The following is a 15,946-nucleotide window of genomic DNA, read 5'->3' on the forward strand; positions in this document are numbered from 1 at the left end:
GTCCACATGTGTATGCCTTAATATAGCTGTTGGGCTCAAGAGGGGCTTGTTAGTGTGTGTGTGTGTCTGGCCTTAGAAGACCTCAGTCTCGGGGGGATGTGTGTGTGTGTGTGTGTGTGTGTGACATTAAGGTCAGGTAATGAGGGTGCTTGTCTGGAGGGGGTCTGGAGAAAGAGGTGGTCTTCAATCAATCAAGGACGAAAAAAGGACAGAGAATAGGACAGAAAGAGAGAGAATAAATGAGAGAAAAGGGAGGAAGGAAGCGGAGGGAGACTTCAGAAGGCTTCTACATATGGTAGTTAATTAGGGAGTGGGCTGAGGTGCAATTATAGACCCACCACCCACTTACACAGGCACCATGGGGCGCACAGTGTCTGAGGGGCTCAGTCCTAATGGTTTCCTGGCTAGTTTTCTAACTTTTCATCCTTAGTTTCTACGCGAATTGAAGTGACCGTCTTTCTCTATGACATTCACACTCCGGTACTTTATTTCCATGTTGCCTTTACAAGCGAAAAGGGAGCGGAGAGGGTGCGATAATAGAGGAAACAGCACAGATAGACGTGTCTGTCCTGTCTCATGCTTAGAAAGACAACTCTAGAAAGAAACATCCAAATATGTAAAACTTAGCGGGCATAACATGCAAATCTGTCTGACTGCATTGAACTGTGTGTGTGTGTGTGTGTGTGTGTGTGTGTGTGTGCGCACGTACGTGTGTTTGTCTTGCATACGTTTGCATGAATGGGAAATGTTATCTTAGTTCAGTTCATGGCTACATGCGTTGTGTTCCTGTGTGTGTGTGTGTGTGTGTGTGTGTGTGTGTGTGTGTGTGTGTGTGTGTGTGTGTGTGTGTGTGTGTGTGTGTGTGTGTGTGTGTGTGTGTGTGTGTGTGTGTGTGTGTGTGTGTTTGGTCCCTGTGGAATTCCCCATCTACGGCAAAGTGTATAGTGACACCCGATACCTGATCTGTCAGGAGAGAGAGAGGCAGAGAGAAACAGAGAGATAACGAGTGAGAGAAAAGGAGGGGGAAAATGACAGAGAGCTGGCCTTTTAAATGTGTCATCCAAAAAAAGAGGAAATGAAGAATAAAGATAAAGGTCAGTAGAGGAGAGCGATAATCATCTCCCTTCAATATCACTCACAAGGCAGGGACTAGTAATTGTTCAGTCACGCTCCTCTTTTTCCTGTCCAGTGTAACGTTGTGATAATCTGCCTTCCCCTGTCCTCTCCCCTGAATCAGCCCCAGTCTCTGTTGTACCAACTGTGTGTACAGAGGCAGCGATGCAAAGTTTGTTTAGGTTGAATGAGTGTGTGTGTGTGTGTGTGTGTGTGTGTGGGCGCGCCATAAAAGGCACTTCGGGCCCGGAGGAACTTTTTCATAGTTCTTAGAACTGCTGGAGGAACTCCCCCCTTTTTATCGTGTCTACACTGCAGGAATTGGGAACGAATCATAGATCTTAGAGCGCCGTTTTGAGGAACTTTTTCACCTCCAACTTCAAGGACGGGACTTTCCTGCACAAGAGGAACCTTAAGACAGTCCCAACCCCTAGTTTCAGAGTGCCCTCGATTTGAGTAGTGGGCCTTCAAAACGGAGCTCCAAGGGGTAGGGGGTTGAAATCTGTACCTAGGAACTTGGATCCCACTCTGTACACCATCAGTACGCATGATCCATATAGACGTCCTACATTTATCTTTACAGTAGACAAAACAGCACCGCAGTGCTTCATTGCCAGGCCGCTATTGTCAGAATGAGGAAAGCTTAATTTACGTTAATCCGTTTCCTGTTGGTTATCACAACTACCAGTCAACCTTGACGGTTTTGCAATCATGTTATGTACACCTAGCGAATGGCGCACACCTACTTCAGTCACTTTTTAACCTCGATCATTCGAAGCGGGAAACAGTGGCCTGTTTGGGTATTTTTTTCACGATACTTCTTTAGACTATTGTACTGAGCATAATCCGGGACATGGCAGCGTTCCTGTAACCGTGGCGGTTCACACTGCCCTGCACTGACATCAGAGGAGTGGGAAAGTTCACCAAATTCATCATTCAAGGGACATGGGAATAAGTCAAATGCTGGACTGCGTGACAGACCAGCACAAATTGGCGTTTAACTGAGGTTCTGTTGACACTGTCAATAGGGATTTTTGTGAAGTGCTTGTCCTAAAGAGCCAATCACATGCAGCATTTCATTGCATCTACATTAAACTAAGAAATCCCAACAGATTTTGCATGGTAATTTGTGAATATATACTACATTTAGGAGCTTCTTGTCCTGTGCTTCTTCTGCATTTCTTCTGCTCGTAGTCTGCACCTGGAAACACTCCTTGTGGAGGGCCATTTAAAGGGCTAGATGAGCGGTATTTGTCAATTCCCAAAAGAAACGGGACCCTACCCTACATGAGAGTGCACAGAACAGAGCGGTAGGGCCAAGGTGGGGCAATGAGTCAGTATATGGTGACTGGTTGCTGGTAGCCGCCATTTAAAAGTATGAATTTGCGCGTCTCCTTTCCAGCTCCGTTGTTATCATGAAACCCATGACACGCAACAAGCACACCGCTCCAGTCCTCCATCTTGTTGTGGTATTGCCTGCAGAAAGGACGTTGGTATACTAACCGCCAGCTTACGTCATTCAAGTGTTCCTGGTGGCGCAAACGCAAACAGAAAAAAAGCCCTTGGAGGTTTGTAGTTGAACTGCATGGTTCAAAACGTAGTCGACTTTTGTTGAGAAGTAAGAGGTGCTGGCTGCGAAATAACAATCCTCAGTACGTCATGATCTAACATTAAAGATTCTGAAGTCACTTTGCAACGTGATGAACAATGATGGCTGTGTAAATGTAACAAAATAAAGGTTGTGTTTACACTATTCCCCTTTTTGTGAATGCCACTGACTTTTTCACATTAAAGTCAACAGGGAATAGCTGTAAAGTGGATGGAAGCAGTAATGTTGAACAGTGCATGTCCAGTACATTGAACAGTACATTATTATACATACATCTTGATATTCCATGTCACACTTTATTCAGTGGTGTAGATACATAATACATTTTCCCCAGTACGCATTACATTTCCCCAGTTGAAGCCTTAAAATAAATGGTTTGAAAAATTGAGAAAAGTTCATTTTTTCCCCGACCATTACCAGAGAAGAAGAGGCGAGTTTATACGTGATGCAGTCAGTCAAAACCAAAGTTCGAGCAAGCAGCCCTGCCTTTCTGTCCCAAATGAAATACCCCAAAAACCCAACCAGATCTTTATGTGTCCCGTTAGGTTGTTCCAAAGTTACGTGGTTTTGAAAGAGCGTGAAAACTGACCATAAATTTACTCCACACAACATAATCTAAATGTTATGAAGCCTAACATTTGCACTGTGGATCCAAAAGCCAAATATTTCTGTCATTGTATCCTGGATTTTCCTCACATTGTCTGCACAAAGCCAAGGACCACTACAGTAGCAAGCAGACACTGTTTTTAAATGCTGCTGGAAATTTTAAGCTAGAGCACGTTTAGATGAGCTAAGTGAAATCATATTTACAAATGTGAAAGTCAATTTTCACCATGCCGAGGAGGCTGATTCTCATTATTTCTTGAACTTAGTCATGTCATCATGTCACACATATTGACTTAAAACTGACATCTTCATGGAAACAAAGCCTGACCTGTTTTTTTTTTTCTTTTTCTATTTCACATTATATTTCATTTTAACAGCACAAAGTGGGGTTGAGGCAGCACTTTCCATACTAAACAAAGCGGAATAGTGTGAACACACCCTAACAAAAGTGTCTCATAGCATTCGCATACCACAGCAACCACCCTGCGACAAATCGAGCTACTTTCTGAGCTCCAGTGCCCAAGGACATTGTCTCTGCATGGTGGCGCTGATTACAGAGGAACGTCTCCTTTCCAGGGAATCTGTTAAAATAGACTCTGCATCCTTGTTCTCTGGAAAAGTGTCGCTTGCTGCTTATTGTGTCAAGATGGTAATCACTCTGAGAATGGAGGTGCTTGGCGTGGCCGTGCTCTCCGGCGGTTTCAGAGCGTAAACTGTGGTTGCGAGTACCTTGAGCCTCGCAGTGGCGCAGTCTAACTTCGGCACGTCATGTTTGACTGGGTCTTCTGTGGTAGCATAGAAACAATTGCTAGGTAACCTGTTTGCTTGTTAGCGCGCCAGAGTGGCATGCCTTGTGGTTTCAATGCCCCCCCAGTCTCATTACTGCATAACTATGAGCCAAAAGCTGCCCAGATTGAAAATCACTTAATCTATTATTGCTTATTAAGTTCTCATGAGCTGGTAGGACATGAGACTGTGATTTTAAGTTCGCCCCATCTACTCCTGATCTTTTTGTTTATATCCTTTTCCTTCCCTCTCTCTTTTTCTCCCTCTCTCTGTTCTTTTCCAACAACCATTTCTTCTAAACACGCCTCCCTCTTTCTCCTGTCCCTTTTTTCTCTCCTATCCTCTCACCTCCCTCCCCCCCCTTCCTTCTGTTATCCGACCCCCTATCCTAACCCATTCCCCTTTTCCCTATTAGCCGACCTTGGAGCCTAAAATGAAGGTATGTTTGGTTTTAAACACAGTGAAAAATGCTTCTTGTTTCTCCGGGAACCAGGACAGAACGTGCCAATATGGGGGCTGCTAATTACACATGGCAGTAACTGTGCCAATTATTGAGGCCTTGAGGCAAAGAACCATACAAGCCTGTTATGAGATGTCTTCATCACCGAACCAAGTTGCAGTTGCGTATGCAGTGTAAAACATCTGGAACACACTCTGCATCACCTGCACTTATGTAAAAGTGCACAATCTCTGACGTCTTATGATATCGAACACAATCGTCACACCAAGTTATTCTTTAAATAATGACCCTGAAGACATTGTTTCAAAAAATACTTCAAATGGGCTTCTGTGGTTCTTAATCTGAGGATGCAATTACTGATTGTTCTGCTGGATCTGTTTCATAACAACCCCAATAAATAATTTCTCCATTCAAGGTAAGTTCTTAAGTCCTATAAAGTCATAATGTCATATCAGCAAATTGCTTGTCTGTGTCTCTGGTTTCCAGCTCACTGAGTTTGTACTGAAATGGGTTTTTGTATCCATCAGATTATGTGAGGTTGTGCTATGATATTGTGATGGGGTTTGAAGGCACAATCCCCACTCAAGCCAGTGGTCTTGAATGGTGGTTTGTCTGGTGCGCTAAGATGGCTTCTGTAAAAGGTTTGCTAATGTTGTCATGTTGACGCTTTACATAGTAACTGATGTGTTACCATGGCAAAGGCATCACTTGGCTGCTTAGTCTCGTGTTGCTTATTCATGTGTTTTTTGACATGAATTAATGCTCAGCGAAGGAACGGGTCATCAAAAATACGAGAAAAGATTTCCACTTGCCTCTAGTGCAATCTGTCAGTCCAGTTAGTTTCAGTGCGATTTGGTGACGTTTCCAGTCTGCTGCAATCGTCACCTGTCTTTTGCACGATGGCTATTCTGTTGTGGACCCCAAACCACAGAAATTTCAAGAGCAAGAGACCGTACTACATACAAACTCACTCCGATCAGTACAGCTCGCTGGTGTTCTTTGGCAGGAATAGTGGTTCCCAGGGAAACTCTTTGACCTTGAGGGCTGTGCATTACGTCAGGTATCTGTGTCATTGTTTTTGGAAAGAGCTGTTGCTGTTTAGTTTTCCAAGTATGAATTTTTGATGGTTTGAGCTCCACAAAACAATACCCACCTGACCTGGGAAGACTGTGGTAGACTGGAAACTAGGTCTGAACAATTAATCAAAATGTTCTCAAAACATGCAGTAAGGCCAAGTGCAATAACCAAATCGCAGAAGCTGCAAGACAGGTATTAAAGGTGAAATGAGGTAAAAAGGTAAAATACTGTTGCAAAAAAAGAATTAAGGTGCTACAGAGTTGCCTACAAATCATACTTTCCCAATGATTGTTTGGTACAGACCCCAGCAAATGCAAAAATTATCGTCCCTACTTAAATTGTGACTCATATCGCAATTGCAAAATTTGTAAAATTAAATGCAATATTTAAACCTTGCCAAATCACACAGAATCTGGATGGATAAATTGCACAAGGACAGTGGGAGAACATATTTTCTTGTAATTTGGGTGAAATATTCCTGTAACACTTCAACATTATCAAAATTTTATGTCAACCATCTTAGTTGCACTGAGGGACTTAGCGTCACACATCAGGAAATATTTTTTTTTTTTTGTATCTGCTCACGTTGCAGGGTTAGATGTTTCACTGTAGTAAACATTTTTCCACTGATGTTGTGTGAGTGGGAAAGAGTTCTCATCTTTCTCTCTAACCCCTCTAGCCATCAGTGGAGCTCAGACTCAAGGTAATGATGGTGATGATGATGATGATGATGATGCTGAGGTAGATGCTCATGATGACATACGTACACATGAGTCAGGATCATCATAGTTTGCAGGGGTGTCTGGACTGTGAGTTTCCATGTTGGACCAGCGTACGAACGTTCACCACTATAATTATAGAGCCGGTAGCTCTCTCTTTCTCTGTGTGTGTGTGTGTGTGTGTGTGTGTGGTGGATTGCGTGTGTGCGTATGTGTGGTCATAGCATCTCACATACGACCCCATAATGACGGTGCTGATGACGACGCAGGCTCCCACGCCGTCATTATGTTTTACGTGAATGAGATCTACGTGCGTGTGAGCTGAGCCGTGTGGTTCCGCTGCTCTCCACCATCAAAACAGCTGTTGCACACACACACACACACACACACACACACACACACAAAAACGCACTGTATTCCTGTCTGTCCATGATCCCATAATGTAAAGGCACCATTAAACAGCGGATATAACCATTGCTGCTGTAAACAACATCCTTCACATCACACTCTCCGGCTGCATTGCTGTGAAACAGAGGGGAGACTCCGAAGGCAGCAGCTGCTGACGTGCTCTCTTTGACACCAGCGGTTAAGTCCAGGGTTTCTTAAACTATGGTATGGGTGCAAAAATGGGTCATGTTTCTTTAGGCGTCCCTTCATAAGTCTGTTGTGCATAACAATAAAAGCACTAAATTTAGTCCTGTCCAAGGTCTCAGCCTCATTAAAATCATGAGTTGTCCCATCTTGTGGCCACCAAGCAGAAATAGAGCCATGACTCATTTGGGATCCCGGTCCGCAGTTTCAGAAACACTGATGCAGCGCTACAAGTGCTCTAAGTGCTCTGTGGCCTCAGTGCTGGGCTCCTGGTTGCAGAACTCACTTTGTTTCTCTTGCTAATGTTACGCTGTGTTTGGTTCCATGTGTGTCTGCACCCATTATAGAGACATTAAGCCCGAGAGTGTGCGCGCTCCTCCTAATTTTGTATATTAATGTCGTCTTCTAGGAGCCCAACAGTGGCCCACCCACCCTGGTGACTCTGAAGGTCGACCCAGATGGATACTTCCTGTACTGGACTGGAGGAGCCAACTTGGTAAGACACTCTCACACACACAGGCTGCTCTCAAACTCAGCCACAATGGACCGCCACACACATAAACTCATTAGTGAAACACACTCACACTAAATCAAACGCAATCCGGCAACTCGAAAGCAGCCGACATTGGATTTTTAATGTATCAACATCACTTCGACTCTCATGCAGTTAACCTCATTTCATCTCTCTTTTTCTTTTCCTCTCATTGTGGTCATGTCCAGTCCATTAGTTCAGCCAAAATGGGTTTCTCTTGATCTCTCTCTCTCTCTCTTTCTCTCTCTTATGCCTCCTTTGTCCTTCTCTTTCTTATCTCTGTGGTTTTGTTCAGGCTTTTAGTCAAATAAGTACATCCCTCTCATCCTCCCTGTCATCAATCTCTTCTTTCCAAGAGCCAGTCTCTGCCGCTCTGCATCTTTCATGGTTGAACTTAAGCCAATAGTTTAGCCAGATTCTTAAACTTCATATTTTAGGCATTTGGCTGATACATTTAGGGCAATTAGCAGTGAGTCAGCAGGGTTTATGGTTTCCCTGGAGGATTTTTGGACAGGACGTGCGGTCGTGGATGAGCACACTGTGTATTAATGGTGTAGCGTTTTACCATTGATTTATTATGACTCCATTCATTTTGAGACATTAACATAAACAAATTAGGCCATTGTGGAGAAGATTGTCAGCCAGCTTAAAGCTCAGAGCTCAAAACACAACCTTCTGCAAAACTCCTCAGCAGACTAATAAAGTCTTCAGCACAAACGGGATGACAAGCTGACTCAAAACAACGTAATTCAAATTAAAACACAGCGCACCAAAATGTAGATGTCATAACATCATATTGAAATTAAGTGCATAAACAATACACAGGGGCTATTGATTGAACTGATATAATATTGCGTGGTTGTTTTATGCACAGTTCTGTATTTTACACTCCATCCCACCCCATCTGCTGTATTGCTTTACCGCACAAATGGAAATTGCTTTACATCATAAAGCAGGAAGGGGGCCAGTTTTTCTTATTGTATCATGGCTCCTTAACAAAACTACCACACTTAGCTGTAACACCATTAAAATTATTAACTGTTGAGCTTTACAGCTTCCCCTCCCTGCTGAAATGTAAGCATGGGGGAACTGAAATCAGCGCTTGGATTTCATGGCAAATCTGCTGCATTGCTTTATGGCACAAAAGAGGAGGAGGAGGAGGAGGAAACTGTCTGAGGCAAACAGAGTGAAAACTTTCCACATTTCTTTCAATGGCAGATGTCGGAAAAGTTAAAAGCTGGTTTAAAAAAACTCCTTCAACATGTTTTATTCAGTAAAAAAAAAAGGAGGAGCAGCATCATCTCTGTGACCGGAAAAGGCAGGGAAATGTCACCTTAATTCCATCTTAATTAAACTGATTGAGGCCACTAATCACCTCCACGGTGGTCCTAATTGTTTATGGTAATTACTCCAAACATTTACAGTTAATTTGACACTGATATATTGATGTTTAAAGCATGACACAGTGCACCTGGGAGGCGACTGAACCAGTGGCCTTATTTTTATGGGACGGTCATTCTGCGGGACCTGTGATTATCTCCGAGCCTTGATCTATACCCCTCCATATTTATGACTTTCACTCCTACTTCCTCTTTCTCTCCTGTAGCCTCGCTCCATTATTGTAGCCCTGCAGACCCTGTCCCCATAAATCCTCTCCGTTTCTACTGTATCTCTGTTTTCTCCCTCCACCTCTCCCTCTTGTCACCCCTCTCTTATCTCTCGCCGTGATCTCGCTTCACCGTTAACCCAAACAGCTGCCCCTCCCTCTCTCCCGTCATCCCCGCCTCTGTCCATCCATCTCCTGTGTTTGTGCGATGTTGGCCTGGCCAGACCATTTTGTGTGAGGCCTCGTGGATCAAATGACATTTCAGGGGAGCTCAATTCAATTACCCCCTTACACCATCCCTCTCCTCCCTCCCCCCCCCCGCATCCCTTGTCTTGGGTTTTTGGGTCTCTCGCTCATACCCAGACACACTCGCACTCTCTTTCTCTTTATTTTTGGAGGTCTATATTTACCCTAAAGGCACGTATGGAATGACCTGTTGATACCCCTGCATGGCTGCATGGTTGTGAGTGTGTGTGGTGATGTAAATGTCTGATTTTGTGTGTGTGTGTGTGTGTTAGCATATCTGGGCCAAAGCATACACCATTTTATCTGCCTGCACGTCTATATGCGTGTGTGTTGTGTGCGTGTTCATGCATGCATTTTCCAGACAAAGGCTTAAAATACTTATCTCATTCTACTGTCTTTGCCTGTGTATGTGCCTGCCCTCCCGTGTGTGTGTGTGTGTGTGTGTGTGTGTGTGCTGTATTGGAATACTAGGCCACTCGTAGCCCGAGGTGCATCTGTGACACTCTTTAGCACAGTCAGGCAGCCTGTCAGTCATTAAAGACTCTTCACCATTATGACGAAGAAGCCTCAAGTACACACGCGCCGCACACTGCTGTGCAAAGACACAACAGGTCATCTCGTAGCGTCTCATTGGCCGTCACGTGACTCGGCGGAAGAGGGAGCAACTTGGCTGCAGAGAGTCGGAGCGAGACCGAAAAGTCAGTGTGCGAGTCAGTGACAGAAAGCAAAAGATTAAAGGAGACGGTCGAAGGGATGCGGATCTTAAACTGACACGTGTTTTAACCGGGAACCCGAGCGGATCACTAGCCTTTATCTCCAGGTGCAAAACGGGGGAGGCTTCAGCGCCTCATGCATGTTCATCAGAGCCCAGATAGGCTATGTTTATGGCCACTATTATTTCTGCAAGTGTCAGGGCTTCTGCACGTCGAGCCTCACTGTTTTTGTTTTATTACCGGACAGTTTTACAACAGCAATTGTAAATCTAAACCTTGTGAATTTAAAATGATGTCCAAACGAGTCCAGCGGAGCTCCTCACTAGCCAGCAGTAGTTTTGCGCCACCCGACCGTTGGATCTCCTGAATGTGTTTGTGTTATAGCCAACTTCAGTTTTACCCGAGCCCAATTTCAAAGTGCCTGCGTACAGATTTCAGCAATCCCAGATTGCAGCTCTAACTCAGCTCTCTGGGTCCTCGGGAGATTTTGAACCGCAGATGAAAAGAAAGAGGACACGGCAGCACAGATATCCAGCTATTATTAATGAGCACAATTAATACGCCTTTACACTGATGACAATGCTATTCTGGATGGAACCCATTTCTCTTATTAGAGGCACCTAAAATATTTTGATGGAAGTACATTTTTTTTTTTTAATGACGTTGCTGTGCTCCCACTTAAGGTGTCAGATGAGGCTAAAGGTTCAAGCGCAGATGTCTAGCTTTATTTTGAGGTTTCATCCTGAGGGGGACACAATTATTAACGTGTTTTTTTTTCGTGCAACGTGCGGTGTGAAAGTCAGGGTGAGCAGAACTGGATTACGCTCGGCAAAGTAAGTCAGCTCGAGTCGCTTCGCCCAAAGACACGCAAGGACGAGTTCAAGTCTGCAACCCAAAAATGTCACCGGGGCCTTTCGACAAGATGCTCGACTTGAGAAAAGGGGGCAGGATGCGGTGTGTGTGTGTGTGTGTGTGTGTGTGTAAAAGGTGAAAAGGACGCAGCCCTGACATTGCACTTTATTTAGAACAAGCACACACACTTCAGATGAAAGCTCAGCCCCCCTGTGGATTTTAGGTTTTGAGGACTCTGTCTTTTGTTGAACTTCATATTGTCCTATACAGATAAGAGTGACGCATAAATTTGCATATTAATGATAGGACTGCACCAATATAGATACTGGATACTAATTGACGCTTAATTGATATTGATTGATTGAAGGTGACGGTATCAAATAATTCTCTCGGCCCTAACACCATGTGTCATGACAAAGCATTTTTCAGATTCAATTATATCTCAGTCATATTGGTCCAATGATCCAAAATGAATTGATTGATGGGATTCTGCACAGTGTTGACAGACACTTCAATTTTAGCACTTAGAGCTATTATAAACTATTATCACCTTAATCAGTGCATTCTTTTTATAGTTTGTGTAGTGCTTTCATGTGATCGGGATGATGAGCCAAGTATGTCTCAGATGATCCTGTTAGATAATGTTGAACATGCAGATGTAATTTATGACATTAAATGTTGTAAGAAAAACTTTAAAGTGAAGGTTGTTTCAAAACCCAGTATCTATCATGTTGTCCTTCTTCCTTCTCCCTTTCTCCTCCTTTCCTCTTTCAGCTATCAGCCTCTTTTCATTCCTTCCCGTTCCCTCTGTTCCTGTCTTTATTTGGATCTCCGTCTCTTTCTCCTAACCTTTTCGTTTGGCCTCCCGTTTCGTAACCTTCTCCTCCTTTCCCGTTCAAAGCCGGCCTCTCTGGCTCGCTTACTCTCTCTCTCCTTCTGTATATCTTCCCCCGATATCTTTCCTGTCACCTTTTCATTAGCGATAATCTCCCCTGCTTCTGCTTTTTATGTTTATGTCTTCAGCTCCTTCCACTCCTCCCTGCTTTCCGTTTTCCTTTGTTCCATTTATCCCCCATCTCTTTCCCGTCACCTTTCTCCACCGGCTTTGCTTCTCGTAGCCTTCCCTCTTCGAAATATCTCTGCGATGACTTCACTCCCCTCTCCGTCTTTTTCTTTTGTTTCATCTCTTTCCTGCCACCTTTTCCCCGCAGCCCCATTTGTTCAACATTGTTCCCCTCCCTGCTTAATACTTCCGTTCCATCAGCCCCTCCATCCATCTCTTTCTGGGAACTTTCTCTCTACCCATCCTCCCGTTCTTCTTTATTTCCTCCATTTTTCTGTTATCTCTCTTGCTCCATCTTTGCGTACCGTAAGGCATGACTTGCAAGAGCTGTGTGTGCACCGAATTCCCCATAATTCCTGAGTCAACATTGATAACAGCCAACGGTCAGTAACATACACAGTGAAATGAGGGAGACACACCCTGCATCTTCTTCTCTTTCCCTTTCTCTTCTCTCTCATGTCTTCCTCGCTTCCTCTCTTCCCCGCTTTCTAAATCTGTCACCCACTGCACCTCAAGATAAAGTTTTTACTCTCACTCGGCCATTTGTCCTTGAGAGAATTCACTTCACCTAACTGGGATAATCCACTTGGCACAGCTGCGCTCTTGTGATTTATATTACGGTTATTATTCCCTGGGTCTTCTGGCAGGAGAACGTGATTGGATCGAGCGGGGTATGGAAGGGTTAAATTTAATAAAAATATTTAAAATATGATGACAGCTGGGCTCGCAAACATATCCGAGACGGGCCAGACAGCGTGTTCTTGTAACATGGTTGATACAGCATGATGTAGCACCTTGGCGTGATCTACTCCCACGCCAACCATTGATGCAATCCAAAGCCGGATGTCTTCCAAGAGAAGTGCACAGTTCATCCCAAATGAATTCATGTCCGGGATCCTGGAAATAAATGTGCTTTACATCACAGACCCCCATTTGTTAGAGGTTTTTGTCCCAGGAACTCATGGTACATTCTTTTTTTTTTTTTTTTTTTTTAATGCCTGTCTGTACTGCCGGCAAGCCGTCGACCACATCAGACATCATCACACAGCCCGGCATTTTGATAACTTTTATTGGATAACAGTGAAGTAAAGCTATTCCTCATGTTTCTCGGGGACCCCTGATGGTCCTCGGGCTCCAGTTTGGAAACCACCGGCATGCTTCAGCTTCTCTGCCTGTGTGCCGCGCTGGTCGGCGGAGGGTGAATGCCGAATGCAATGTGCATGCCAGTGGCTGCGGGTTAGACATGCAAGTTCCACATGCAAATCCCAAATCCACACATCTGCTGCGGCATATGCCGTCGCCCTCCTGCTAATCCTGCTGTGTCTGTCCTTTCCCCAAACTCTCCTCTGCCTCCTCTCTGTGTTTGCAACTTAAATTAGACACATTAGGCATTTAGCAGGGTTAGGGTTAGGGTGTGTTAGGGTTAGGGTTAGGATGGGTTAGGGTTAGGGTTAGGGTTAGGGTGTGTTAGGGTTAGGGTTAGGGTGTGTTAGGGTTAGGGTTAGGATGGGTTAGGGTTAGGGCTGGGGTGTGTTAGGGTTAGGGTTAGGATGGGTTAGGGTTAGGGTTAGGATGGGTTAGGGTTAGGGTGTGTTAGGGTTAGGGTTAGGGTGTGTTAGGGTGTGTATGTATGTGAGGTATAGGAGGAGTCAGCTGGGAGGTCGGTTGCCAGAATCATCAACAGACTAGCACCTTAATGTTTTGCTCAAGAACGCGTCAACAAGGCGGATGCTTGATGAATCCCAGGTCGTCCAGGTTGTCTCGCTGGTGATTATGCCAATTTTTGAACCCCGTTTTAGTTTCCTTTCTTTTTCAAGACGGCAGAAACTGCCACAGGGAAGATTGTTGAGGGATTTGATGCAAAGGGAGATCATGTGGTGCCAAAGCTGAGGGGTTTTAAAAGACGCCGGCCGTGTGTTTGGCACATGGGCTCTCAGTTTGACCGTCGCTGTGTGTCCTAACGAGACATCTGATAGCCATTTTTTGCGGTGATTCATCGCTGTCACGATGCAAAAAGCTACAAAAAGGTCTCCGAGATCCACCCACTTTTTCACAATTGCTGGAAATACCAAGCTAACCTGTTGAGGTATCACCTTTTTGTCTGAAAGGTCCCTCCATTGTCTCTTTCTATACCGTGGCACGATGGAGTGACCTTTTCATAACAAAGCAGTTCAGCTGCCATTTGCAACCAATGCAGGGAAATTCATTCACGTGTTTTCAGGGCATCTAAGGTGCAGCTTCTGATTTCCCAAAAGCCTGTGGCAGTAATGAATCAATACCCAGTGATTATCAGATATTTCTGTAATGGAATCACTTTCTGACCTTTGTGCACTGCAAAAAGTCAAAATCTTACCAAGATTATTTGTCTTATTTCAAGTAAAAATGTCTTATTTCTAGTCAAAATATCTCATTACACTTAAAATAACAAACAAATTTTAACAAACAAATTTTGCCAATGGAACAAGCAAATTTAAATTTGCTTGTTCCATTGGCAAAATTTGTTTCTTGTTTCAAGCTAATTTTCACTTGAAACAAGTGAAAATTGTCTAAAAACAAGTAATTTCTGATCTGATCATGTCTTATTTTAAGTGTAATGAGATATTTTGACTAGAAATAGGACATTTTTACTTGAAATAAGACAAATAATCTTGGTAAGATTTTGAGTTTTTGCAGTGTGGCATCCTGCGGCGGTGGCTCTGATTGCATCGATGTCTATCTGTCTATCTGCTTTAGCATTTTCTTTCCTAGTGTTACACTGTTTTGATAGCCACCTGGCAAGGGCAGATTTCAACGCCGTAAGAATGAGCCGCCCATTGGCTCCCAGTGATGGATTTACTTAATCTCCAAGCATCTTTTTTTTTTTTTTTAGGCGTTAATTCCTGTTGGTTTCCAAATGCAAGAGAACCGGGAGGGTTTGAACGGCCGTAACGTAACATCTCAGCCTTTTTGCAGTCGCCAGGCGGCATCGCCCACGAGAAGAAATCGCGTCAACAGCGGAACGAGGAAGCACAGAAACGTGACGAGTTGTTGACAGCTGACGAGTGGGGGAAAAAAAAAAAAAAAGCGCAGCCGTGAATGGATGAATTAACTTCTGCCGACTTGTTGATGGCATCGCTCGCGCCGGTTTCCACAGCCAAACGCGGCCCAGCCAGGACGGCACTTAACTTATTATTGATGGCACCCAGTTTCCCCATCAGGCAACGCGTCTGCGGTCGCTCTTTCATTCGTGCCGCTGTTCGCCAACGTGGATGATTTGTCAGTTTGGACGCGGCTTCCAATAAACACACGCGGGTTTTCGATGCGGCGCTGGAGTTGGTGTTGGAGCGTCGCTGCCTCGCGTCCCGCAGCAGGATGAGCTGAAACACACCTGCTGCCGCGGGCCGATCCTCCATCCTTCACATTTATTCCTTTCACACTTTGACTGTTTGCTCTCGCCCCGTTTCCACACTGCTAATCCACCCTCCATTTGTCTTCCTCTCTCTCTCTCTCTCTCTTTTTCTTTCTTTGTTTCTCCGTCTCGGTCTCCGGGCAGCTGGTAGCCATCAGAGAGACAAGGCGACAAAGTTATTCCTGTAATATAAACTGAAGGATGACACTTCCTCTCTCTCTCTCTCTCTCTCTCTCTCTCTCTGCTCTCTGTCTCGCCCTGCCCTTCATCCTCCACCTCTCTCTCTCTCTCTCTCTCTTCCTCACCTTCTCTATTATCACACCGTCTCTTGATGCAGCTCTCCAATGTCTTCTCCATCTCCGTCTTACCTTCACAAGAGTCGGTTGGAGCATTGATGCGATGGCAAAGTGTGTTTTTTCCTGTTTTTAAAGGCTGCATTTTTTGTAAAGGGACACCATTTTCTCAACTAGTGTGTCATAAATCTTGTGTGTAAACGTCTTATGAAAGCACCCATAGCCGTCCCTACAGTGTCGGCACATTATCGAGCTATTTGCTCAGAGAAATCATGAAATGTGTCTCTTTCTC

The 15,946-nt window shown here is 44.5% G+C and overlaps 1 protein-coding gene across 1 annotated transcript in view; it reads left to right on the forward strand.

The window, feature by feature from the left end:
* plcb3 (phospholipase C, beta 3 (phosphatidylinositol-specific)) overlaps positions 1–15,946 on the forward strand; it is a 64,812-nt gene that overhangs the window by 11,139 nt on the left and 37,727 nt on the right. The window contains 1 exon segment of the mRNA XM_030076011.1: positions 7,371–7,457. Coding sequence (XP_029931871.1) covers positions 7,371–7,457 — 87 coding nt within the window.

This window comes from Myripristis murdjan, chromosome 18 (assembly GCF_902150065.1).
Source record: "Myripristis murdjan chromosome 18, fMyrMur1.1, whole genome shotgun sequence".
Taxonomy (NCBI): Eukaryota; Metazoa; Chordata; class Actinopteri; order Holocentriformes; family Holocentridae; genus Myripristis; species Myripristis murdjan.